Source organism: Caretta caretta, chromosome 1 (assembly GCF_965140235.1).
Source record: "Caretta caretta isolate rCarCar2 chromosome 1, rCarCar1.hap1, whole genome shotgun sequence".
NCBI lineage: Eukaryota > Metazoa > Chordata > Testudines > Cheloniidae > Caretta > Caretta caretta.
In genome coordinates, this window is record NC_134206.1 from 339,594,514 (window position 1) to 339,621,377 (window position 26,864).

Here is a 26,864-nt window from a genome sequence, read left to right on the forward strand (position 1 = left end):
CGATCAGAAAGGAGAATGGGACAGTGATAAGAACCAGGGGTGGGAAAGAGACAGGATTTGACAGGGACAGGTTGGAAGGGCAGGAGTGGGGTCAAGCAGGGGTGGGGGGAGAATGGGCAGAAGTCTGTGTCCACGAGGGAATATTTCTGAACCTCAACTGGAACCCAAGATTCCTGAGTCTGACCATTCCTCTGCTGTCAGAAAATGTCTGTGAAGCCCACTCATCCTTCTGTAGTGCTGGTCCAGACTGTGCCAGAAAGTGTCACTCCTCTGGTGAGTTTCCCCCTCCACCTCCTTCTTCTTCCTTAATATATTTTACAATTTTAATCCACTGCAGCCTTCCTCCCCTCAGAAGAAAGAATTCCCTCTTGAGTGAGGGTGTGCTGGGCTTATGTCTCCCATCCCCCAAATGAGCCCCTTCTGGGTCTCTCAAGGAAGGTACTGGCTTGGCGCTCAAGGATGGGATCTCCAGACACACTGCCCAAGGGGTGGGCAAACTTTTTGGCCCGAGGGCCACATCTGGGTGGGGAAATTGCTCTCAGGGCCATGAATGTAGGGCTGGGGCAGGGGGTTGGACTGTGGAAGGGAGGGAGTGCAGGGTATGGGAGGGGGTGCGGTGTGCAGAAAGGGGCTCAGAGCAAGTGGTTGGGGCAGAGGAGGGGTGCGGGGTGTAGGAGGGAGCTCAGAGAAGGGGGTTGGGGTGCAGGCAGGGGGCTCAGGGCAGGGAGTTGGGGGGCGAGGTGCAGGAGGGGTTCGGGCTCTGGCCCGGAGTTGCTTACCTGGAGTGGCTCCAGGGGGGCAGCGGCACACACCGGGGCCAGGGCAGGCTCCCTGCCTGCTTACCCTGGCCCCGGCACTGTGCCCGTCCAGGAAGTGGCCAGCACCACGTCCCTGCAGCCCCTGGGGGAGAGGGAGCAGAGGGCTCCGCACGCTGCCCTTGCCTGTGGCTACCTCCCCCGAAGCTCCCATTGGCCGCGGTTCCCCTTCCCAGCCAATGGGAGCTTCGGGGGAGGTACCCACAGGCAAGGGCAGCGTGCGGAGCCCTCTGCCCCCCTCTTCCCCAGGGGCCGCAGGGAAGTGGTGCCGGCTGGTTCCCGGACCAGCACGGGGCACACGGTGCCACCAGGGTGGCAATCCCACGGGCTGGATCCAAAGCCCTGAGGGGCCGGATCTGGCTCGCGGGCCATAGTTTTCCCACCCCCTGCTCTACCCCCTCTAGTGCAAGGGATCCACATGAGCCAGATGTCAGCTTGGGGTATGAGTAGGGATCCGCTGGGGGTAGGGGGTTGTTATAGAGGAGGCAGCATGAGGACAGAGCTGGCCCTGAAGGCCCCTTATCCACTGTCCAGCCTCAGCAGTGTCCATGCTGTGTCTGGTGCCCTCCATTAGTACCTTGCGGGGAAGTGAAAGGGGACGAGGCGCCCAAGTGCCGCAGTCGAGGCATAATTGCTTGTGCGGACTGTAGGGATTCGGGAACTATCTTCCATCTGGTGCTCTGCCCTTCTGCGATTACTCCCCTCCCAGAAATGGGGGAGTGGGAGGTGCTTGCCCCAGAGCCATGTCTTTTCCACTCCTGCTTAGCTTCTTTCCTGCCGGGCGAAAGAGGACAGAGGTGACCCCCCCCAGCCTGGGCTGCATCTTACCCAGCAGAGCCAGCATTTTCAATCCTGCCTGTCCCTTTCCTGCCTGGGAAAGGGGGACAGAAGTGACCCCCCCCAGAGTGGGCCAGGAGGGAAACAGCTCTCTGCACTTAGAGCCAGCTATGCTTCCCAACAAGAGACACTCACTAACTGTTGAAGCAGGAGACACAAGCCCTTCCTGGTGCCTCTAGCGTTCCTTGGCCTGACTCTCTCCCTGAAGCCTGCAGAGGCTGGAGCTGCTGCAAATGCCCATGTAGGGGAAGCTGACCCGCGAGCGTGCGGAGAGGAGATGATCTCCTAGAAAGGTAAACGTAGCCCTGGGACACAGCTGGGAATCAGAGGCACATGGTTAGTCGGAATGTTTGTCAAAACACCTGCCCTCAGTACTTCAGTTTGTTTGCCAAGTGTTCTTGCCCTCTTCCTTGATTGTGGTCGTGGTTAGGGGAAAGGGTTCCTGTTTAAATAGGGAAGTTCATGAATAGGTTTCCCATTCCCTCTCCTCTCTCTTTGAGTACATGGGCCCCCCACTCCATGGGTTTGTCACAGGTGAAGGGGAAACCTTTGTGGGAGGGTCCTGTTAAAATATTAGTAACACATCACTAACCGTGCGTGGTTGTTTCAGGGGTTCATCTTGCCCCCTGCCCCACGGCAGCAGAGAGTGCCCAGGCAGAGGAAATGGTGTGGCTCTGCTGTGAAAGTGCAGGAGGTTTTTTCGGGAGTCACAACAAGAACGCCCCTTCACTCCCCCATGAGACCTCCTATGCAGTATTCACATGGTGAGGCAGGGGTTACATGGATTTGCTAGTCCTCCCTCCTGCAGGGTTGGGGTAGGGGTGGGAGCGGCCCATGAAGGTCAGTAAAAGTTAATCAAGCCAGACCATATGTGAAGGGAGTGAACTACCCCTTTAAGGGACAGGCTAGAGCATGCAGCTGGAACAGCCTTGGGCGTAATCAAGGAAGCCTTAGGATGGATGGGCTATTTAAACAGGAACAGGAAGCTGAGTAAGGAAGAAGCCTGTGGGAGCTATTTTCTCTCTCAGGCTTTAAAGGTGAGATCTACAGAAGTATTTAGGGGCCTTAACCCCAGACTTAGGGTTTAAGTGCCAAAGTCCCACTTCTGGTTCTACTGTGATCCACAAGACTCCCACTGAACCCCTGCTGATCAGCTCATCCCCACTCCCTGCTCGGGTGCCAGGGTCCCCAGCAGCAACCTCCTCCCCAGCCAGACTCTTTCAGGCAGCTTTCAGGCAGGGCTTCAGAGCAGCAACCAGGAGGGGCCGGCATTAAAAGCGTCTCCCTCCTGCTCCCCACCTGGGCTCTTGCCCGCCAGGGAGAGCAGCAGAATGTGCTGGGGGTGGTTCCCCCACTATGGGGAGGCACCAGTTGTATATGGGGTGCCCTCGGGGAGAGGGTGGAACAGGGGTGGGAAGAGGTACGGGGGGGTGGGGCATTGGGGGAAGGGGCCTAGAATGGAGTGGCAGGTCGAGCGCCTATGCTGGAAGCTGGTGCCTATGCTCCTAGGGACGTGTGGGGTGGCACCGATGACGGCGAAGGCAGCCGGGTGGGCATGTGGAAGCCCTGACCGTGCCGGAAGAGTGCTCCCAGCAGGGTAGCCAGCAGCTCGGGGGCCGATTGACAGTTCTGCCCTGGGCCCCAGAATTGCTGTTGGCTGGCCTGCTCTAACCACTGGGCTAAAAGTGTAAGGAGAATGGCCCCACCATCACCTCCCCCTCCTCTGTGTGGAGCGAGACAGGTGCCTAACTCGTTTCCACAAGGAACCCCTTTGGCGCCAAAGCGTTGTCTGCTGGTGAATGAGCAGCAGAGATAAGGGTCCATCGTCAAGAAAGGGGTGGGGTTTACCACAGAACCCTCCGGTCAGCACCTCCCATTGCTCCCCGCTTTGCAAGCTGGCTGTTGTGGAGCCCATTCTCCGGCGCCATTCTCTCCCCATTCACTGTATAAGGAGCCAAGGTGTGTAACTTGGCCTGGTGGCTTGCAGGGCTGTTCCTGGATTTTCTAGGTGCCTAAAAGTTAGGTGGTGTCATACTTAGCGCATTGCAATGCCTAAATCCCTTCACGGATCCCCCAACAAGAGACTAGCCTAAACTGACTCAGCCTTGGTGTTGTAGCCTTTAAATTCGGGAGCACTAAATCAGGCTCCTGATGAAAGGTTTATTGTAATTTCCCCTGCTCTGAAGCTTTATGAAACAGGGATGTACTATTTTGTTAGTATATGTTGGCTTCTCCTTGCCCTGGCTGTTATAGCAAACATATTGCTGCCCCACTCAGAGGAAATTAAGGCAGAGCCTATCTGCAACACCACACTGGGTTCCCAAGGGGGTTCATGGGGACAGCCCACACACACCTTTACACAATGGCACAGGGTTCTTTTCCCAGGCACATCTGCCTGGGAACCAGCCTTGTCTGGCTAACTTTATGTTCATTAGTATCACTTCTCCTTTTATGAAATAATAAGTTTAATCAAATCTCATGCTTTGGAGTGGGAGGATAGAATTTCCAAACTTTGCACACCTCCACTGTCGGCTCTTTTCATCTTTTTCAGGTATTGGCCACTACTGGAATCAGGATGCTGGGCTCTGTGTGATCCAATGTGGTAAATCCTGCTGTGTGCTATTGTGTTTCCACCAGCATGTCCCGATGGAATAATTCTATATGATTAATTGTTTAGGTGGCTAATAAGCACATCATTTTAACGGAGGAAACACAAAGCTGATATTTGTCTTTTATTTTTTTATGGTGGGTAATTCATCATTAATAAAAGCAGACAGGATCCAGGATCCAGACAGGTATGGTGACTTACCCATTTCACATACTGTACTTAAGAAGTGTGACACCCAATTTGTGCCAAAATGTCAAGGCCTGCAGGGAATTCAGAATACAAACCACACATTCACTGAATTCTCAGGCTACGAAGCCAAGTGCAGAGCTCTAGCATTCCCATTATTTATTTTTAAACCCTCGTGTATATTCCTTTACCTGACTACTGCCAACACAATTTTTCTGATCCTTGGAATGTCCAGTCCATCATGTGAATCATCACTGAAAGAGAGAGATCACCCCCTTTTCTATGTAAAACACCTCTTTCCCTTCACTCGGGTTGTTTCTGTGCTCCCTTCTGATATAGCGGGCAACGTGAACTGATGCAACCAACTAAATTTCTATCTTTCTTGACTTTAAATCATGTTGCAGTTTTCCCCTCTACCTTCCTAGAATTAATTTTCTTGAATTTACAATTTCCCTCGAATACACATACATTTATATACTGATATGGCTGAAAGTATAGATATTTGTTACTAGAGAGCTCTTTCATCTAGCAGACAAAGTATGACAAGATCCAATGTCTGGAAGCCGAAGCTAGACAAATTCAACCTGGAAATAAGGTGTACATATGTAAAAGTGAGGGTACTTAGCCGGTGGAATAAGCCGACAAGCGATGTGATAGATTCTTCACCGCTTGAAGTCTGTAAGTCAAGACTGGATGTCTTCTTAAGAGCTATGCTGAAGCTCAGCCTAAAGTTGTTGGACTTGATGCAGAAATCACTGGATGACATTCTATGGCTTGTGCTATGCAAGAGGTGATTGTAATGGTTCCTACTGGCCTTAAAATCTATTAGTCTTATTTCCAGAATGTCATTTTCTGAAAGCCATTTCCACAGATGAGTGTCCTGCAATATGATAATATAAGAAGCTTAAAAGTAGCCCTAGGCAATATTCGGATTCTTTTGGAGTTCTTCAAGAAGTCTGGCAATTCCATCCAAACATCAACCTAGCTGTTACACTGAAACTTTGCAAAAAGAAAAGGAGGACTTGTGGCACCTTAGAAACTAACCAATTTATTTGAGCATAAGCTTTCGTGAGCTACAGCTCACTGAGCCACAGTTGTCCAAAAATTCCTCTTATTTAAAATGAGGTCATGTCTCTTGACCTGCATCACACCCATTAGGTAGCCAAACTCCTCCCAACCGTATCCAAATTATTTTTATATTCCATAAGATAAAGATATAAGATAAACACGGTTTGATTGTGCTGCTGTTACATATCCCCAGCTCTGGGCACATACTTAATGGCTTTCCAGAAGATCAGAGGGATATAATTCCAGATACTTATGTAACATACCCCAGTTTTAAGGCCCCTTTATGCTGCCAGCACTGTGTGAAGGGGCCTTAGTGCAGCTGAGAATTCAGGCCCTAATGTTTACGTCCTCAGTGACACCTGTGCAGCCGCATTGCCTTCATTGGCACTTGCACAGGTGTAAATGAATGAGCCTAGTAAACCATTCTGCTCGTAATGCACTAGAAACAATAGAATCAGGCTCCTTTCTTAGCTGGGCTGACTCTGGAGGGCTAACGGAAGTTAAAAAAGCACTGAAAGCTTATAGTCACTAAACTCACTAGATTTGACTCTGATACAGCAGAGAGCAGATCTGCTGAGTACAAAGGGGTGGTTTTTTTTTTCAGAGTTTAATTGCATTTTAAACTATATACAATAGATGACCAAAAATAATATGCTGTATAATCTTTTGCTTGTAATAGTCATCTCCCAGCCAGGCCATCCCACTTGCCTGGCAGTTTGTAACGCTGACTTCCATCAAAATGCTGATGACCACAGGATATGTCTCATATAGATGTTTTCAAGTTGCCTGAAACCTCCTTTGATCTGGCAATGAGCAGCCAACTGAAGTGCTACCCCATGCCCCTCCTCTTTCCCACAGTGACATCCCAGCTCCCTGCTTCCTTTTCCAGCTAACAGGAGGAATTTGCAAGCAGATCTCAAGAAACTTCTTGTGATATTCACTATTTTTCTGAGGAGTCAACTGGAGTGCAACAAAGATGAACTGGAAAGAAATCCTTTTTCTCTCTTGCCTTGCAACTTTTGTGCTCTTGGTTGGTATGTATGATCCAGAGTAATAATAGTGCCAGCAGGAAGCATAGAATTTCAGCAAGGAATGATAGAAATCTGAACTCGTGTCATTGGGGTAACATAAGAACACTGTCATCTACCACATTGCTAGTCAAATGAGCATGAGGGAGTATGTGAGAAACTAATCTAATCCACTGTAATCTATCACAATCTCTAAAGGATTTAGGCATCAAGTTATACTAGGAATATACAGACAATTTTTTAAATATAATGGGATAAACTGGACTAAATGTCCTTATAGGTCTTGTTAATTGCTATTTTTAAGACTTTCTACAAAAATAAAAACCGGGAGCACAAAAATATATGTCTACATAGCTGCTGATTGTACTGTTGCTCTTGCTGTGTAAAAGTGAATTTCCCAGGCAGGTTGTTATTGGACTGCAGGATTTTTAGGGTTTTAGCAGGTAGCAGCTTTCAACATCTGCTTGAGGTTTTTCCTGTGGGATGCTGCATTTCTTCACTGAACCCAATACTATGTTTGTGCTGTTGTCATCCAGTTCTTGAGAAGAGCCACAGTGCTGCTGTGGGCACCAGGAAGGCAGCTGGGGAAGAGGACAAGGAAAGTAAGTGGAGCTGAAAATTTTAGGGGGGAGAGGAGAAAAGTTGCTCCTACGACTTTTAAATATACATTGATGCCCCTATTTACTATCCATGGCTGATCAAGTCCTCTCTCTTTGCTTTCAGGTGTGAAAAAGAAGATTTTTATACAAGAATCAGATGCCTCTAACTTCTTCAAAAAGCGTGGCAAGCGAGCCACCAAATCCAGAGATGAGCTCAATGGTGAGGCTGTTCAGGAGTGTTTATGGAAAGCTGTATTTTCTTTGCTCCTCTTTCATCTCCCGCTTCCCTTGAGACAGTCCTACGTTGCTTGCCACTCTCTACAAGGATTTATTCACCGATCAAAGTTGTTGTTGTTTCTTTTGGATTAGAACAGGTTTCTTCTCAATTATCTACATTTTAAATTACGGAATGTACCTACAAATAGCAATTTGGGGGGGCCGCCAGAGGGATTAGTGTGTGAGGGGGACAGGGAGGAAATGTAATTTTTATGAATTGAATAAAAATAATATGGAAGAAGGACAAAAAATTGAACTTTACAGGCTTCCACTTTGGAAGATTTAGGGCATACCGAATCATTTCTGAGTGGGTGTAAGGGATCAGTCATTACTGAGCTCTCCAAAATGAGGTTTGTTCATTGGCATCTTTTTAAATGAGACAAGAGGTAACTTTGGAAAATGAAATATTTTTCATCTGCAAAATCTCTTGAAGTTGGCTAATAGAACTGAAGTGGATGCCAATTCCTTGGTTTTCAAAAGGGCTGAGACATCTAGCAGGGCAGACGGAGCTCAGCAGGCTGCTGTAGGAGGTGCAGGACAGCATGGTGAAGTGAATATAGGGGCTTATTTAGTTCCTCTCCTCAGCTCCTTTCACACCGTCATCTTATGAAAGCTGGTAAATAACAAGCAGGTTTCAGGCCCGGTGCTGAATGAATGTTTTCAGCTCTTCTTGGAAAACATTTGCAAATGTAGCATTAAGAAATATGCACCTGGCTTCCACAACACCATTTTATTTCCACATGGGATGGAAAACATAACTTAATTCACATGGCTTGTTTGCTGAAGCACTGAAGAGGATAACAGTGAAATGATCTGTCCTCTGGTTCAACAAAACTTCAGCTAGGTTATTGGGAGAGATGTTAACCTTTCAGTAATAATCTGAAAATTAACTCAGTTAAAGTGCAAGGGAGGGCTGATTTAACTGGTAACACTTTAAAATACAGGGCACAAATATCATGTAATTACTATATAATAGTATGTTAACTGTTGACTATTTAATTACATTGTAATTACCAGATAGTGTCCATGTAATTGGGTAATAAACATATAGGAGGAGGATGATTACCATTACAGGTAAGTTACAACAGGGTCTATAAAAACAATGCTTGCAGTGAGGTAACCAATAATGTAATATTTTAATGGGTTATATAAAATGAGCATGATCAACCTTCTGCCATTCGATTGCTGATCTCAGTTACTTGATGGGCTACCGTCCAGAAGCAATATACCATATAACCTATTTTCCCAGTCATTTAATAAAGCCTTTGGGTCAGAATGTATTCTCATTTGCATCAGGGTAAACCCACTGAAGTCACTATTCCAATACACAATTCCATTGAAGTGAACAGGTTTACACTGGTGTGACTCAGAACAAAATCTGGCCCAGTGGCTTTATTAAATATGCACAGGCCTGCAGATTATATGGTCATTACTTGTGGATGATGTTCCACCAAATAACTGAGCAGTGGGATTGTCCATGATCAGCCTCCTGATGTTCAAACTGGGATCAGGCTGAGATACAAGAGCTTCGTAGTGGTCGGGTCTGATCTCTAGAACTCCCTCTCTAACAAAGTCTAGCCAGAGTCCACAGAATCATTGTACATCCTTTCTGTTTAATCCAGTTTAACCAAGAACCCCCATTTCCATGCATCCTTCCATGCATTAGTGATCTGGTGTTGGGGAGCTTTGGTTGGGACACTGGGCCCAGGTTATGATTTTACTGTTGATGGCCTCCCCTCTCACCATGTGCAGAACACATGTGCTTGGCAATAAGTGCTTAATAAATTAAACGGCTTCATGATATTTGTATCCTGTAACACAAAGAGCTAACTCTCAGTCACTTCCTTTACTAGTGAGCGATGTAGAAGTGTCTCTGAACCATGGCGGAAAAATAGGTTAGTCACCCTCCATCAAACAAGTACTGGTTTATTCTATAAAGGGTTGCATCCAGATAGAGATTCAGCTGGCTTTGGCTGATGGGAACCAGAACAATTTCCTCCCACTCAAGATAGGTTGAATGTACCCATTCTTGTCAAATACTAGCATCAGATGGCACAGTTGGTTACATTACCAGCCTTTTATCAATGCACAATTCCGATCACATCCTTATGTTATGGGTTAGGAGGAGCCTGGTGCTTTTTGTCCTAATCACCTGGGAATATTTAGCATGAACAGAAAATGATACCCTGGAGATGTCCAGATGTCCTGGATCTGACTGGCAATTTGCATGGCAGATCAGAATTGAGGCACATTCGGGAAGCTTATGGTACATCTTCTCTCTTCTGTAGCCTGATGTTTTAGAAAGAGGCACTGGTCTATATTTTTCTTTCAGTTACTCTGAGTGGTGTTACACTGGATTTATGCTGCTGTAGGTGAAAGAGAAATTTGACCCATCAAGTTTTTTTCCTATCACTCATCATAAAAAAAAAAAAGATGCAAGGAGCCTGTACCTCTCCAGCACTGTCCTGAAATAAGGATATTTCCAGTTGCCCAAACCCAACCTGAAACCTAAATGAAGACTCTGCTAAACTTCCAGTCTAATCAGATCACATCTGAACTGAGTCTGAGTACCAACATAGATGATCATATGCTAAATGTAAGGACAGTTCTCCCCTTCCTCAAACCAGCAAAGACCTGTACCCCAGCATTGGTACAGATTCAAAGTGATGCCAATGAGAAGGAGAACATAAAATATTGTTTATTCTAGGCTGTGCTCAAAAACACGAGACCTTAAGTAGTTGGCAGACTGGAGCAGACCACAGGCCCATCTATCTCCAACAATGGCGGATATTACTGGATGTTTCAGAGGAACATGCAACACTTCCCGAATATAACTAATTGTGCAATGGTCTACCTTGGGGTCAATACCGCATCCAGAGCTATGATAGATCTTGGAACAGAAGATTAACTCAATACTTGTTCCCATTCATTTTCCTCAGCCATTCTCATCTCCTTCCTACAGTTCTTTAATCAGTGGTCATGTTACCTTCTTCTTTAAGCCAATATATTTATATTCCACTTTCTTAAAGCTGTTCTTACATTCATCTCTTTTCCAATGTCACAAAGCAGGTTTCTCAACTTTCAGGTGTTCAGCCACTTTTAAAAATACACATGGGAATTGATGTAATACCTATTATCAATATCTATACCTTTAAACAAACCCAAAGAAAATGAGCTAATTGTGTTTTCTTTCATTGGTGCCAAGTCTAACGCTATACAGAAATTAGCTCTGCTCTGTTGCGTGAACTCCTCCTTCTTATTATATCTGAAGGAAAAGCATTAATTTTCCACTTCCTCAAGTTTGCTGCCTCGATTAAATCCCTGCACTTCTATCCCTCACTTCTTTCTACTCATCTGAAGTTCACTTTGCTCTGCCTCTGAAGCACTGGATTGGAAAATTGTTCTTTCATGTTCTTTTTGCATTGGCTAAGGAGACCAGCTGGACCTTCTCTATTTTGAATACCTATAGTCTTTTGACTAATGACATGTAGGGCCATCAATACAAACAATTCATTTATTTATAGGATTAGTTTTGATTATCAGTGTTTAACATTTACATTGCCCCCAAGATGGAGCCCCATTGTGCTAGTGTAACCCACACATCTTCTGGGTGTGGTGTTCCGTCCCATCTAGTGGCACCAAGACTACTTAGAGAGATAAAATAAGTCTGCTCTATGGCCTGAGCTCACAGGCAGTTGGTTTTTAGCTCATGCGGTAGAGGCTCATGCACTAAGCTCCAGAGGTCCCCAGTTCGATCCCGCCCGCCGACAACTGTTGGCATTACACTAGGAACCATACAAGCATATGGCAAAGGCTTTCTATAAAGTGGTCACAGCTCTTGCTTTCCACTGTCTTTTACAAGTGTTCCTTCCAAGAATCTCTCCTGGATAATAATGACTCACGGCTATCTTTAGAATGGGCCGGATTAGCCAACTCTGTTGTCGTTCAAACAGGCTCCTTTAGCTTGCTCCCTCAGTTATCCAGTAACATTCTTCAGGATGCTCTCAGTTCAGTTCCCAGTCCCATGTGTACAGTGAGATTTATTCAATTGTCTGAGAGCCTTTTCTCTGGTTGCATCCTATTTGATAATAGGGTGAGAAGTAACAGGCCTGGTTCTTGAGAGTTCAACCTTTCTTGTCGCAAGTGTGGGTTGCTACCTCTGCAGCAAAGCACGGGTACAGCGGAAATGCATGGTCTGTGGTGGGAGCTTTTATCTTGTTACTTATTGCCTGAAAAAACACTTTGAACTCTTTGGGAATTGATTCAACAAACCAGCTGGTAAAAATTCTCCTGGGTCCCTAAAACAAAGTTACTTTATCTAGGTCTGTCCATCCACTGAGCAAGACCGTAATTTCTAAAGCTATATTATAAGAATGGCTGTAAATAGAAATTGGCTATTTACTTTGCATTTTCATGCAAGCCAACAGGTAAAAACACAGAGAGAAAGTGATGTAAGAAATAGAGGAAAAGAAATATGTATAAGTAAATGGACAGATGAAGCACAAGCATCTTGAGGATATGCACAACAATTGCCTCTCTTACCAAAATACCTTAGCAAAAATCTTATCAAATTCCAACTAAAACTCACTTTCCAGAAAAATTCATCTTCTGGCAGAAACCTACACCTTCTAAGATTGGACCCTAAATTATCACCAGGCAAGGTGTAAATGACCAAACCAGGGCTAGATGATGTCATCTTCGTAGCTGTTTTAATGAGATTTCAACCCAAAATAGCAGAAATCTCACAAAATTAGTTTTTCCTGTTCACTTTCTGCCATCTTGGGCAGAAATAGTGTGACTGAAGAAAGTCACAGAAGATTTCCACCATCTGGAGCTGTATCCAAACCAGGGCCAGATCCTTGGTTCAAGATCCAAAAGGTAAAGACAGAGGAGTATTAGGTCATCTTGTTGCCACTCCAGTCTTGGGGACAGCCAGGGTCCGGTTTGGCCCCCACTGCAATTTAGAGAGACTTGACAGCTACCCTAAATTATGCTGGCTGTTTATAGCCCCCAAGGAGCTATTCTTTCAACCAGGATTGCTAGAGCACAGGGGACTCTTCCCATACCACTTCCTGCCTCAGCATGCCCCAGAGAAGAGGAGATGACTATGCCATGAGAGCCTGCTATGCCATCTTTGCCACCCTGAAATTCCCCTGTGCAAGGGCAATTCTCCAGACAGCTGTTTGACCCTGCTCTGTCCCACTGTGGAACAGCTGAAAGGGCACAGAGCAGGGTCAAAGATTGGGAACACAATCCCAAAGCCATGAAGCCAGGTTCAGAACCAAGGATTTGATTCCAATCCACATCCTGAAATTAAAGGTTGACTGTATCAATTTGGGCTCCTCTCTATTTGAATACATAGCGAACTTTTCAACAAACATGGTATGCATTCTGACATTGTAGTAACACCCCAAAGCCAGCCAATGTCATAAGGTTTCATTTTCATTGGGAACTTTTCATTAGGAAGTTTTAGCTAGTAGGCATTTATCACAGGGTTTTAAATCATTGGACAAATATGATAACTGTAATCCACCAAACTAAATTAGAACAACCTGTGTTTTTCCTATGGAATTTAAAAGGCAAAACATGGGAGCTAGCAATTTCTCTACCAGCATCATTGCATGTATTGTTTCATTGTGCTGCACAATGGGATGATGAAATACATACAGATTGTCTAGAAAGCCTACTGTAAACAAGGACTTTAGCAGCTAAGCCTCCAGTGAAAGCCCAGGATACAGGTGCTGCTATACAAGGCTAATCAGATTCATTGGGTTTTGAGGACAAAAGTTATGCTCTGGCTTCTTAAGATTTTTTTTGCTGCTAATACAATAAACATCTCTTACGCAGCGGAGACCGGGCAGATGCTGATTGCTGATGAGCAAAGGAGGGAGTACTTTGAAGAGCAAAGGAACAAGTTTGAGAATTTTGTCAAGGAAGAACATAAAGGTAAGAACAGCAAAACAACAAAAATTGAAACTTTAGCTGCAGGCTGGTAGGATATTATTATTATTTATTATTAGTGTTATTTAACATTGATATGGTAGCAGCACCTAAAGGCCACAATGTGGTTGGGCCCTGTTGGCTAGGTCCTGTACAAAAATATAATAAATGACAGCCCCTGCTCCAACGAACTTACAATCAAACTCTTTGCTCGAGAGAGCAACTCTTGCCAAATTCTACAGGGGTTTCACATCGTTCATTCCCACAGGCTCAATATTCTGTCATATACCGTATGATTTATATCCCCACCTACCGGTGATGCTCTAATTCTAGATAGGACTATATAATGGGATTCCAGGTTTGCATTTCCTAGGGGTGATTCTATGGAGTCTCTTCCCTGTCCCTGCCTGGAGGACACTGCCACTGTGAAAGCCTATTCCATGAGGTTTTATTTATTGCCTTAAGGTGAAAAGGGGATGCTGGAATGAGGCTTCTGTTTTTTGGGATGGGATTTTAGGAATGTAGAATGTCTCTTGGGTTGCATTTCCTTACTGCTTCCACACAATCTAGCCGGCAGAGAGCTCTTAGAAAGTCACTGCTAACCACTGTAAGCAGCAACTCCTCCATGCCACACACTGTACCTGGAGGCCATCATTCCACATCCCACATATATGCAACCCCACTGGTTTCAACTGGGCTTTGCATCCTGCATGGTAACATTTCCGTCGAGGAATGTGCATGATGGTAGCACCCTGTGTTTAGCAATAGAATCACTATACAAAACCCCAGGAGGTTGAAGAGTGGGTAGTTTTAAATGCTGGCTGCATGCAGTGTCATGTAACAAGGTGAGAAGCAGCTTTAACTAGCAGTTTCCCTGCATTTATCACTTAAAGATTAGCACATGGATAAACCAATACACAGTGGGGTAAGTGTTTTGATGAAGGTCAAACAGCAGAACTGGGAATAGAACCCAGGTCATCGGACTCCCAGTCTGATGCTCTAAAAATTGGAGCAGAAGCCCAGAACATGAGCCAATGACTTGCTGTGTGACACTGAGGAGTGACTTGCCTAGTTTACCCATCTGTAAAGTTAGGCTACGTCAGAGAGGAATGGTGGGGCCTGATTAATTAATGCTAGTAAAACACTTTTGGATCCCTGAATGAACAATGTAAGAGAAAGGCAAAGTAGCACATCATAGAAATGTAGGTCTGGAAAGGACCTCAATAGGTCATCAAGTCCAGCCCCTCATGCTTGCCAAGTAAACCTAGACCATCCCTGACAGGTGTTTGTCCAATCTGTCCTTAAAACCCTCTGGTGATGGGGATTCCACAACCTCCCTTGGAAGCCTATTCCAGAGTTTAATTACCCTTAGAGTTAGAAAGTTTTTCCTAATATCTAACGTACATCTCCCTGGCTGCAGATTAAGCCCATTACTTCTGTTCTACCTTCAGTGGACATTGAGAACAATTGATCACTGTCTCCTTTATAACACCCCTTCACATATTTGGTGACTGTTATCAGGTCCCCCCTCAGACTTCTTTCCTAAAGCCAACACAAGCCAATTTTTTCCCATCTTTCCTCTTAGTCAGGTTTTCTAAACCTTTGATCATTTTTGTTGCATTCCTCTGGACTTTCTCCAATTTGTCCACATCTTTCCGAGAGTGTGGCTCCTAGAACAGGACACAAACTCCAGCTGAAGCCGCACTAGTGCCGAATGGAGCATTACCTCCCATGTCTTACATACAACACTTCTGTTAATACACTCCAATATGATATTAGCCTTTTTCGCAACAGCAACATATCGTTGATTCACATTCAATTTGGGATCCATTGTAACGTCCAGATCCTCTTCAGCAGTGCTGCTGCCTAGCCAGTTAGTTCCCATTTTGTGCATTTCATTTTTCTTCCCAAATGTAGTACTTCGCACTTATCTTTATTGAATTTCATCTTATTGATTTCAGACCAATTCTCCAATGTATCCATATCATTTTGAATTCTAATCTTCTCTTCCAAAGTGCTTGCAACGCCTCCTAGCTTGGTGTCATCTGCATATATTATAAGCATACTCTCCACTCCATTATTCAAGTCACTAATGAAAATATTTTTGCTTCTCAGCCATTGAATTGATATAAGTGGAAAGATGTCCTATTTCTTTGTACATGTATCCAACAAAAATAAGAGAGTCTAGAAGGAGTTCTTGAAGAGAACAAAGAGGGCAAAATTTTAAATAGACTTTTTAGACTAGTTGTATGCAACTAAATCGTTCCTCCAAATTTCTGGAAATAGACATCTAAATAAAACATGAACAGTTTTCTTTCTCCTTGGTTGTCTTTCTTCCAGCAATGGCAGCATTTCTTTCTACTTGTATAAGTAGGGGCATAGCGAGCAGATCGAGGGACGTGATCGTTCCCCTCTATTCAACATTGGTGAGGCCTCATCTGGAGTACTGTGTCCAGTTTTGGGCCCCACACTTCAAGAAGGATGTGGATAAATTGGAGAGAGTCCAGCGAAGGGCAACAAAAATGATTAGGGGACTGGAACACATGAGTTATGAGGAGAGGCTGAGGGAGCTGGGATTGTTTAGCCTGCAGAAGAGAAGAATGAGGGGGGATTTGATAGCTGCTTTCAACTACCTAAAAGGGGGTTCCAAAGAGGATGGCTCTAGACTGTTCTCAATTGTAGCAGATGACAGAACGAGGAGTAATGGTCTCAAGTTGCAGTGGGGGAGGTTTAGATTGGATATTAGGAAAAACTTTTTCACTAAGAGGGTGGTGAAACACTGGAATGCGTTACCTAGGGAGGTGGTAGAATCTCCTTCCTTAGAGGTTTTTAAGGTCAGGCTTGACAAAGCCCTGGCTGGGTTGATTTAGTCGGGGATCAGTCCTGCTTTGAGGAGGGGGTTGGACTAGATGACCTTCTGGGGTCCCTTCCAACCCTGATATTCTATGATTCTATGTATTTTTTTCCTGCACTTGATACTTCTCTCACTTTGCCCATAACAAACTTTAGACGCAAGGCCTCATTGACAGGACATGAATGGGGGACATTAACAGCGCAGTTATTCAGTTAGTAAACCCATTGCTCTTGTGTGATGCCTTCCCATTACTATGAGGTGGGGATGGCCCTATGACAACGGTCTTTCAGATGCTCCTCCATACTTTTTCTGTATGGTGGAGACTATACTTGCAGTAAGAAAGCATTCCATAACAGACCTTCCCAAAAAAAATGACCAAGTGGCCGTACAGACATTTCAGCTAGTGAAAACCATTTGTGGGATGACTGTTCAGTGAAGTGGTTAAAGGTAAAGACAGCAACGGAAGGGACTGGTTTTCACTTGGCATAATAAAGACATCCATGGAGGTATTTCTGAAACCTCACATCGAGGTGGCTAACCAAGCCAAATTCTCAGCAGCTCTGCAGTACATCCTTTTAAATGAGGAAAATGATTCTAATGGTAAAAACTCACCCAAAAGCATTAGTTATTTTTATTGCCCCATCTTTATTACATTTTTGGTTTTATGCCAGAACTGTCATGGAGACACATGTACAGAATATGAGAGTCTATTGTTTTGAGAAGATTGTCAAAATAGTCTGACTTTCCAGATAAAATAAATAATACCCACCTCCTATATAGCACTTTTCATCAGTAGATCTCAAAGGAGACAGTCGCTATTTACAGAGACAGTCGCTATCGTTATCCCCATTTTACAGATGGGGAAACTGAGGCAGAGAATGGTGAAATTACTTGCCCAAGGCCACCCAGCAGGCCAGTAGCACAGCTAGGAATAGACCCCAGGTCTCCTGAGTCCCAGTCCAGTATTGTATCCACACTGTTTTAAAATGGTGCTTTGGAGAATGTCTATATTTGTGCCTTTGAGAAAGGAAGAGACTCGGGGCTTGTCTCCACTTACCGTGGATTGATGCTATGGCAACTGATCCACCGGGGGTCGACTTAGCGGGTCTAGTTAAGACTTGCTAAATTGATCACCGATCGCTCTCCCGTCGACTCCGATACTCCACCGGAATGAGAAGCATAAGGTAAGTCAATGGGAGAGTTTCTCCTGTCGATCCAGCCCAGCGTAGACACTGCAATAAGTTGACCTAAGGTACGTCGACTCCAGCTATATTATTCACGTAGCTGGAGTTGCATAACTGGAGGTCCATAGTGTAGACCTGCCCTTAGGAAATTAAATGTAGGCTTAAGAGGCCTAAACACCTGATTATTTTTATCTTTTACCTGCTAGCCCTGACACTGGACACACTGTGCTGCTGTGGGCCTGTGCCATACTATTGAAATTAACCTTAGAACACTGGCATTGTCCAACCAAATAAGTGCTTAGGAGAGTGTGGATATTAAGATGCACCTATCCAAGGTTTATGTAAGGTCCAGAGTTTACACTTGTTAATGGGTGATCAGGACACACCTGTGGCATTCAGCAGCACAGCAGGTGCTGGCTAACTTGACAATAGCTTGAGCATGCTTTACTCATCAGACAGTTAATCTGGACTTCATGCAGCCGTGTGATCCAGACATGCGGGGGACGTACCTAGAACACTCAAAGCCAGTTGACAGATGTGAGGGACACCATTGTATGACATCCAGAGTAACTTACTTCATCTAAAGCTGTCAAGGTTCCTCCCCCACTCTGAACTCTAGGGTACAGATGTGGGGACCTGCATGAAAAACCTCCTAAGCTTATCTTTACCAGCTTAGGTCAAAACTTCCCCAAGGTACAAAATATTACACCCGTTATCCTTGGAATGGCCGCTACCACCACCAAACTAATACTGGTTACTGGGGAAGAGCTGTTTGGACGCGTCCTTCCCCCCAAAATACTTCCCAAAACCTTGCACCCCACTTCCTGGACAAGGTTTGGTAAAAAGCCTCACCAATTTGCCTAGGTGACTACAGACCCAGACCCTTGGATCTTAAGGGCAATGAACAATCCTCCCAACACTTGCACCCCCCCTTTCCTGGGAAATGTTGGATAAAAAGCCTCACCAATTTGCATAGGTGACCACAGACCCAAACCCTTGGATCTGAGAACAATGAAAAAGCATTCAGTTTTTACAAGAAGACTTTTAATAAAAAATAGAAGTAAACAGAAATAAAGAAATCCCCCCTGTAAAATCAGGATGGTAGATATTTTACAGGGTAATTAGATTCCAAAACATAGAGAACCCCTCTAGGCAAAACCTTAAGTTACAAAAAAGATACACAGACAGAAATAGTTATTCTATTCAGCACAATGCTTTTCTCAGCCATTTAAAGAAATCATAATCTAACACATACCTAGCTAGATTACTTACTAAAAGTTCTAAGACTCCATTCCTGTTCTGTCCCTGGCAAGAAGCAGCATACAGACAGACACAGACCCTTTGTTTCTCTCCCTCCTCCCAGCTTTTGAAAGTATCTTGTCTCCTCATTGGTCATTTTGGTCAGGTGCCAGCAAGGTTACCTTTAGCTTCTTAACCCTTTACAGGTGAGAGGAGCTTTCCCCTGGCCAGGAGGGATTTCAAAGGGGTTTACCCTTCCCTTTATATTTATGACACGCCCCCCAAATCTCAGCTAGGGTGGAACACTGGCTGGGATTTCTTCTTGGAGCTCTAGGAAAAACAGAGTTAATAAGACACATGCATCTCTAAATATACTACCAAGTACATAAAGACTAACAATATTTTCCACATCTCAAGGACGATTTTAACCAGTTGATTCTGGGAAACTTTCACGGGAGAGTGCATCAGCCACTTTGTTAGAAGCTCCTGAGATGTGTTGGATGTCGAAATCAAAATCTTGGAGAGCTAAACTCCACCGAAGAAGTTTTTTGTTAGTTTCCTTGACGGTGTGAAGCCACTTCAGTGCAGCATGGTCGGTTTGCAGGTGGAAACGCCGTCCCCAAACATATGGGCGTAGCTTTTCCAGAGCGTAGACAATGGCGTAACATTCTTTTTCAGTGACTGACCAGTTGCTTTCCCTCTCAGACAGTTTTTTGCTGAGAAACACTACAGGGTGGAATTCTTGATCAGGTCCTTTCTGCATTAAAACTGCTCCCACACCACGCTCAGATGCATCTTTGGTTACTAGGAACGGTTTGTCAAAGTCTGGGGCCCTTAGTACAGGGTCAGACATGAGTGTCGCTTTAAGCTTGTTAAAGGCCTTCTGACACTTTCCGGTCCACTGAACAGCATTTGGCTGTTTCTTTTTGGTTAGGTCTGTCAGTGGGGCAGCGATTTGGCTGTAGTGCAGTACAAATCGTCTGTAATAACCAGCCAAGCCTAAGAAGGATTGAACCTGTTTCTTTGACTTTGGGACAGGCCACTTTTGGATAGCATCCACTTTGGCCTGTAGGGGGCTGATAGTTCCTTGACCCACCTGGTGTCCAAGGTAAGTCACTCTGTTTAGGCCTATTTGACACTTCTTAGCCTTAACAGTTAGTCCTGCCTCCCTTATGCGCTCAAGGACTTTTTGTAGATGTTCCAGGTGGTCTGCCCAGGAATCCGAAAATATGGCCACATCGTCAAGGTAGGCGACTGCATATTCTCCTAATCCCGCTAGGAGACCATCTACAAGTCTTTGGAAAGTGGCGGGTGCATTTCGCAGCCCAAAAGGGAGTACATTAAATTCATACAGCCCGAGATGTGTGATGAAGGCTGACCTTTCCTTGGCAGATTCATCTAGCGGTACCTGCCAGTACCCCTTGGTTAAGTCCAAGGTAGAGATGAACTGGGACCGTCCCAGTTTCTCTAATAGTTCATCTGTGCGTGGCATTGGATAGTTGTCTGGGCGAGTTACAGCATTTAGCTTACGGTAGTCCACGCAAAAACGTATTTCCCCATCTGGTTTGGGAACTAGAACCACTGGAGATGCCCATGCACTTTCAGAGGGGCGGATTACACCCATCTGTAACATATCCTGGATCTCCCGTTCTATAGCAGTTTTAGCTTGAGGAGACACCCGGTAAGGTTGGACCCTAATTGGGTGAGCATTACCTGTGTCAATGGAGTGGTATGCCCGTTCAGTCAGTCCTGGGGTGGCTGAGAACGTTGGCGCGTAGCTAGTGCACAGCTCCTGGATCTGCTGTCGCTGCATACGCCCAAGGGTCATGGAGAGGTTCACCTCTTCCACACCACCAGCACATTTCCCTTCGTAGTAAACACCTTCAGGCCACTCAGCGTCGTCTCCTCCCTGGGCTGTAAACTGACAAACCTTTAATTCTCTGGAATAAAAGGGCTTTAGAGAATTAATATGGTACACCTTAGGCTTCCGGTTGGAGGTGGGGAATGCTATGAGATAATTAACAGCTCCCAGGCGCTCCTGGACCATGAATGGCCCTTTCCACGATGCTTCCATTTTATGGGCCTGGAGCGCCTTTAAGACCATGACCTGGTCTCCTACTTTGAAGGAACGCTCTCTGGCATGTTTATCATACCAGGCTTTTTGCTCTTTTTGAGCATCCTGTAAGTTTTCTCTAGCAAGGGCTAAAGAGGTTCGGAGGGTGGTTTGTAGGTTGGTTACGAAGTCCAGAATGTTAGTTCCTGGAGATGGTGTAAATCCCTCCCATTGCTGCTTTACCAACTGCAATGGCCCCTTAACCTCACGGCCATATACAAGTTCAAATGGGGAAAACCCTAAACTGGGATGTGGTACAGCTCTGTAGGCAAAGAGCAACTGCTGCAACACTAGGTCCCAATCATTGGAGTGCTCATTTACAAATTTACGTATCATGGCCCCCAAAGTTCCATTAAACTTCTCCACCATGCCATTTGTTTGATGGTGGTAAGGAGTGGCAACCAAGTGATTTACCCCATGAGCTTCCCAAAGGTTTTTCATAGTTCCTGCCAGGAAATTAGTCCCTGCATCTGTGAGGATGTCGGAGGGCCAACCTACCCTGGCAAAAATGTCTGCTAGTGCCTGGCACACACTTTTAGCCCTGGTGTTGCTTAGAGCTACTGCTTCTGGCCATCGGGTGGCAAAATCCATGAAAGTCAGTATGTACTGCTTTCCTCTGGGTGTCTTTTTCGGAAAAGGACTCAGAATATCCACAGCTACTCGCTGAAATGGAACTTCAATGATGGGAGGTGGCTGGAGAGGGGCTTTGACCTGGTCTTGGGGTTTTCCCACTCTTTGGCACACCTCACAAGACTGGACATAGGTAGAAACATCCTTGCCCATTCCCTCCCAGTGGAATGACCCCCCCAAACGGTCTTTGGTCCTGTTCACCCCAGCATGGCCACTAGGGTGATCATGGGCTAAGCTCAAGAGCTTGGCCCGGTATTTAGTTGGAACTACCAACTGTCTCTGAGGATGCCAGTCTTCCTGGTGTCCACCAGAAAGAGTTTCCTTGTATAAAAGTCCTCTTTCTACAACAAACCTGGATCGATTAGAAGAGCTGAGAGGTGGTGGGTTGCTCCGTGCCGCCGTCCAAGCTCTCTGGAGGCTTTCATCTGCTTCCTGTTCGGTCTGGAACTGTTCCCTTGATGCTGCGGACATCAGTTCCTCATGGGATTGTGGACCTAGGCTTGGTCCCTCTGGAAGCGATATAGGGGATGGAGCTGTTTCTGTTGACTGTGAACCGCTCTCCGCTGGTGCACTATGTTGGGATTCAGGCTCCGGCTGAGCCTCTCGTGTAGGGTTATCGGCTGCTGCCAGTTCAGGTTCGGTGGGGCCCTCTGGTGTTGAGGTTGCAAGTACTGGATTCAGTGCTGACACGGGTTCTGGGCTGGTTCCGGTTCTAGGACTGGTTCCGTCTGGGTCTCTGGGACTGGATCCACTACTGCTGTTGCAGACATTGGCCTGGGGTCCGGGTCCATCACCTCTGACTGGGTCCTGATAGAAGTTTCCGGAACAGAGCTAGGCCTCACGGCTTGTTTAGCCTGGCTGCGGGTGACCATTCCCACCCTCTTGGCCTGCTTCACATGATTGGCCAAGTCTTCCCCCAACAGCATGGGGATGGGATAATCATCATAGACTGCAAAAGTCCACATTCCTGACCAGCCCTTGTACTGGACAGGCAACTTGGCTGTAGGCAAATTGAAAGAGTTGGACTTGAAGGGTTGAATCGTCACTTGGATCTCTGGGTTGATTAAATTGGGGTCCACTAAGGAAGCATGGATAGCTGACACTTGTGCTCCGGTGTCCCTCCACGCGGTGACCTTCTTCCCGCCCACACTCACAGTTTCCCTCCGCTCCAAGGGTATCTGGGAGGTATCTGGGCCTGTGGACCTCTGGTGTGATTCCGGTGCAATGAACTGTAATCTGTTGGGGTTCTTGGGGCAGTTGGCCTTCACATGCCCCAGCTCGTTACACTTAAAACATCGTCCAGCTGACGGGTCACTGGGGCGAGGAGGGTTGCTGGAGAACGGGGTGGTGGGACGGTAAGGGGTCTGGAGGGTTCTTTGGGAGGTAGGTGGGGCTTTGGGCGGCCCCCGGTAATAGGGTGTGGTCTGGGGTGGTCCCTTCTGCTCTCCGCTCCAACTGCGACCAGTTTTCTTCTTCTCTGCCACCTCCACCCATCTGGCTCCAATCTCTCCTGCCTCAATTACAGTTTTGGGTTTCCCATCTAGGATGTATCTTTCTATTTCCTCAGGAACACCCTCTAAGAATTGTTCCATTTGCATTAGGAAGGGCAAATTTACTGGAGATTCAACACTTGCTCCTGATATCCAGGCATCCCAATGTTTCACAATGTGGTAGGCATGTCGGGTAAATGACATGTCTGGTTTCCACCTTAGGGCTCTGAACCTCCGACGAGACTGCTCGGGTGTTATCCCCATTCTGACTCTCGCCTTGGATTTAACAGTTCATACTTGTTCATGTGTTCTTTAGGCATTTCAGCTGCCACCTCAGCTAAGGGTCCACTGAGCTGCGGCCTCAGCTCTACCATGTATTGGTCAGTAGAGATGTTGTACCCAAGGCAGGCCCTTTCGAAGTTCTCTAAGAAGGCCTCAGTATCATCACCTGCCTTGTAGGTGGGGAACTTTCTGGGATGGGAAGTGGTACCTGGAGAAGGATTGCTAGGGTTTGTTGGTATATTCTGCTGGGCCTTTATCTTCTCCACCTCCTCCACATGCTTCCTCTCTTTTTCCTTCTCCTCCAGTTCTTTGGCCCTTGCTTCCATTTCTTTGTCCCTTGCTTCCATTTTCAGCCGCATGAGTTCTATCTGTCTTTCATGTTCCCTTTGTTTTTCCGCAGCCTGAAATCTGGCTAATTCCAGCTTTTGTCGAGTCGTGGATTTTGTCATTCTAACCTCTCTGTTTTTAACTAACTTTACACCCAAGGTTTAGAAATAAACAAACAAAACTTGGCTGTAAAATTTTGCTGTGCTGGAATAGAATACCTATTCTCTGATAGTGATTGTCAGCCTACAGAAAAAGACAATTCCCTTGTCTCTGCTCTGGGCCCAAATCAAAGCAAAAAACCTCCAACTACTTGGAAACCTGCTTACCAGCAGCCCAAAGGAAAAAAAAAAATTCCTTTTCAAACCTGTGCTCCTTGTAAAACAAAAAAAATCAAAATCCTAAAAAAAAACCCCTGCCACTTTTGTCTCCAGGCAAATGGGTAGAACACACACCCCCTATTTACTTTTAGGAAGAAAAGAAAAAAAAAACTCTGGGTTGGAAGACTGTGAATTTCCCTGCAGGAGTTAAGTACCCTGCCTCCAGGCAAAGAAAACCTGCAATTCACAAAGATAATCCCCTTTTGTCTCTGCTTGGCCACAAAGCAGAGAGAAACCAAGCTGCTTTCAGTTTCAAAGCTGCTTTCTGGACTTCCTAAAAATTCCTTTTTAAAATCTGTATTTCTAGTTCAAAAAATCTCAACTGGATCTCAAAATGATTTCAGGTTAATCCCACCACTGTGCCACCATGTCAAGGTTCCTCCCCCACTCTGAACTCCAGGGTACAGATGTGGGGACCTGCATGAAAAACCTCCTAAGCTTATCTTTACCAGCTTAGGTCAAAACTTCCCCAAGGTACAAAATATTACACCCGTTATCCTTGGAATGGCCGCTACCACCACCAAACTAATACTGGTTACTGGGGAAGAGCTGTTTGGACGCGTCCTTCCCCCCAAAATACTTCCCAAAACCTTGCACCCCACTTCCTGGACAAGGTTTGGTAAAAAGCCTCACCAATTTGCCTAGGTGACTACAGACCCAGACCCTTGGATCTTAAGGGCAATGAACAATCCTCCCAACACTTGCACCCCCCCTTTCCTGGGAAATGTTGGATAAAAAGCCTCACCAATTTGCATAGGTGACCACAGACCCAAACCCTTGGATCTGAGAACAATGAAAAAGCATTCAGTTTTTACAAGAAGACTTTTAATAAAAAATAGAAGTAAACAGAAATAAAGAAATCCCCCCTGTAAAATCAGGATGGTAGATATTTTACAGGGTAATTAGATTCCAAAACATAGAGAACCCCTCTAGGCAAAACCTTAAGTTACAAAAAAGATACACAGACAGAAATAGTTATTCTATTCAGCACAATGCTTTTCTCAGCCATTTAAAGAAATCATAATCTAACACATACCTAGCTAGATTACTTACTAAAAGTTCTAAGACTCCATTCCTGTTCTGTCCCTGGCAAGAAGCAGCATACAGACAGACACAGACCCTTTGTTTCTCTCCCTCCTCCCAGCTTTTGAAAGTATCTTGTCTCCTCATTGGTCATTTTGGTCAGGTGCCAGCAAGGTTACCTTTAGCTTCTTAACCCTTTACAGGTGAGAGGAGCTTTCCCCTGGCCAGGAGGGATTTCAAAGGGGTTTACCCTTCCCTTTATATTTATGACAAAAGCCCAACACTCAAAGCATCACCAAGGTGATGCATCCTGTTGTACTACCAAATGTGTCAGCTAGGACCCATTCCAGTGACTTCAGTAGCATATAAATGGATGGCACCATGGCCTATGGCAGACCAGCAGCTGATGGGTTAATGAATAATTCGATAATGATTTGAAGAACCATACATCGAAATAAATAAATTGTAAGACAACCTTTCACCACTTCCCCAAGATCACTAATAGTGAACATTAAAATCCTCCCATTAATTGTGTGTTTGCAAGGATATCACAAAGATACAGTCGTGATGGGGCAGGTAGGTACCTAGATAGATCAACCTGAAATAGTAAACCTGGATCCAGTATATGTTGGAGGTAGGAAGAGGGTCATGCTGTGCAAAATATTCACAACAAAACACAGAGGGCCATGTAATGTACCTCTTTTTTTAGAATCAAAGAATCATAGAATATCACGGTTGGAAGGGACCTCAGGAGGTCATCTAGTCCAACCCCCTGTTACAGTCTAGAAACTCAGCATGTTGAAAGGTTTGCTAATGTTCATGAACACTAAACTTTTGAGCAAACCCGGACCCTGTTTCTGGAAAACTGAGCAGGCTTGGGGTTTGCAAGGAAATCCTGCAAAAATCTCTCTCTAGGTTCTTATACTGGCACCCACCACCAAACTATGTGAGTGCCACATCTCACGGACATATCATGAAAATAGGTGCAAGTTGGTGCTTTTGACCAAGATTTGCATTGACATTTTGTGGGGGTTTTTTTCTTTTTTTTTTAACTCCAACTGAAAGTTGGGGATGAGGAAAGCTCACAAATCAGAGGTGGACCCGAGTCACGAAATGAGGATTCAGATCTGAACAGTGCAAGTGACAGCTGTCCTTATAATGGGCCAAACGCCTACATTCAAACCCTCAGCCTTTGGGGAAGTATGCTCGGCCTAACCTCCCCCACAACCTCCCTTTATATGTTACACACAACTTGACAGACAGGGATGCGCAGTTGGAGATTTGAGAGCCAACAGTCCTTGCCACCGTTTCAATGTTGCTAGTACATTTGGCATTAGATTAGTTGGCTGTCCGAAAATGAATCGCAGTTCACATTGTCTCTTTTTATTTCTACTCCCCACCCCCATCTACAGAGCAACAGGAGAGAAGCCGGGAACAGATCGAGCAATGGCGTCAATATCACTACGACGGTCTCTACCCATCTTACATGTACAACCGTCACCACATCTAGATGTAAAAAGAGTGAACTAAAAAAAAAGTTAAATATTTGCTGACTAAGCCGTTCACAGGACACCAAAGAAGCCACCACATTTCCAAAGTCTTGGCCATGTCATGGATCCCACTGTGGAATCTACTCCACCAAGCCCTCCTCCTATAGTAATTGCATTGACTCTGTTTTAATAGATAGAGCTTCTCATAGGGTGCTGCTTTGCTTTGTATTTTGAGGTGCCTGGATGTGTGACAAAATCTGGATTTAAAACACAAAAGTGGAACAATGCAGACAGAATTAGGTCCCTGAGACATGTATAAATCAGGATAGTTTAGGCTGTTTAGAATTTGTCTTATGTAAACAGATAAGAATTTTTTTTTTAAATCACTGTATCTTGGGAATCACTGAAAAGCAAATCTATGTTTGCTGTAATCCCAGAGTCTCTGTAATATTTTACTTTAAGTTTAAAAAAAGGAACTGTATTAACATTCTAATAGTT

The 26,864-nt window shown here is 45.3% G+C and overlaps 1 protein-coding gene across 1 annotated transcript; it reads left to right on the forward strand.

Moving 5' to 3' along the window:
- The first annotated feature begins 3,150 nt into the window (after positions 1-3,150).
- UCMA (upper zone of growth plate and cartilage matrix associated) lies at positions 3,151-26,864 on the forward strand. Its single transcript, XM_048836573.2, has 5 exons — positions 3,151-6,548; positions 7,079-7,144; positions 7,266-7,361; positions 13,265-13,363; positions 26,289-26,864. The coding sequence occupies exons 1-5, from the start codon at positions 6,491-6,493 to the stop codon at positions 26,384-26,386; spliced, it is 417 nt and encodes a 138-aa protein (XP_048692530.1). The 5' UTR covers positions 3,151-6,490; the 3' UTR covers positions 26,387-26,864.

What these genes read in the sequence shown, in the direction of transcription:
- UCMA (XM_048836573.2), top strand. Translation starts at nt 6,491, where the DNA reads ATGAACTGGAAAGAAATCCTTTTTCTCTCTTGCCTTGCAACTTTTGTG. An exon ending in AACTTTTGTGCTCTTGGTTG is followed by an intron (nt 6,549 to 7,078) that starts GTATGTATGATC and finishes GTTGTCATCCAG; the next exon opens with TTCTTGAGAAGAGCCACAGT. An exon ending in TGGGGAAGAGGACAAGGAAA is followed by an intron (nt 7,145 to 7,265) that starts GTAAGTGGAGCT and finishes CTTTGCTTTCAG; the next exon opens with GTGTGAAAAAGAAGATTTTT.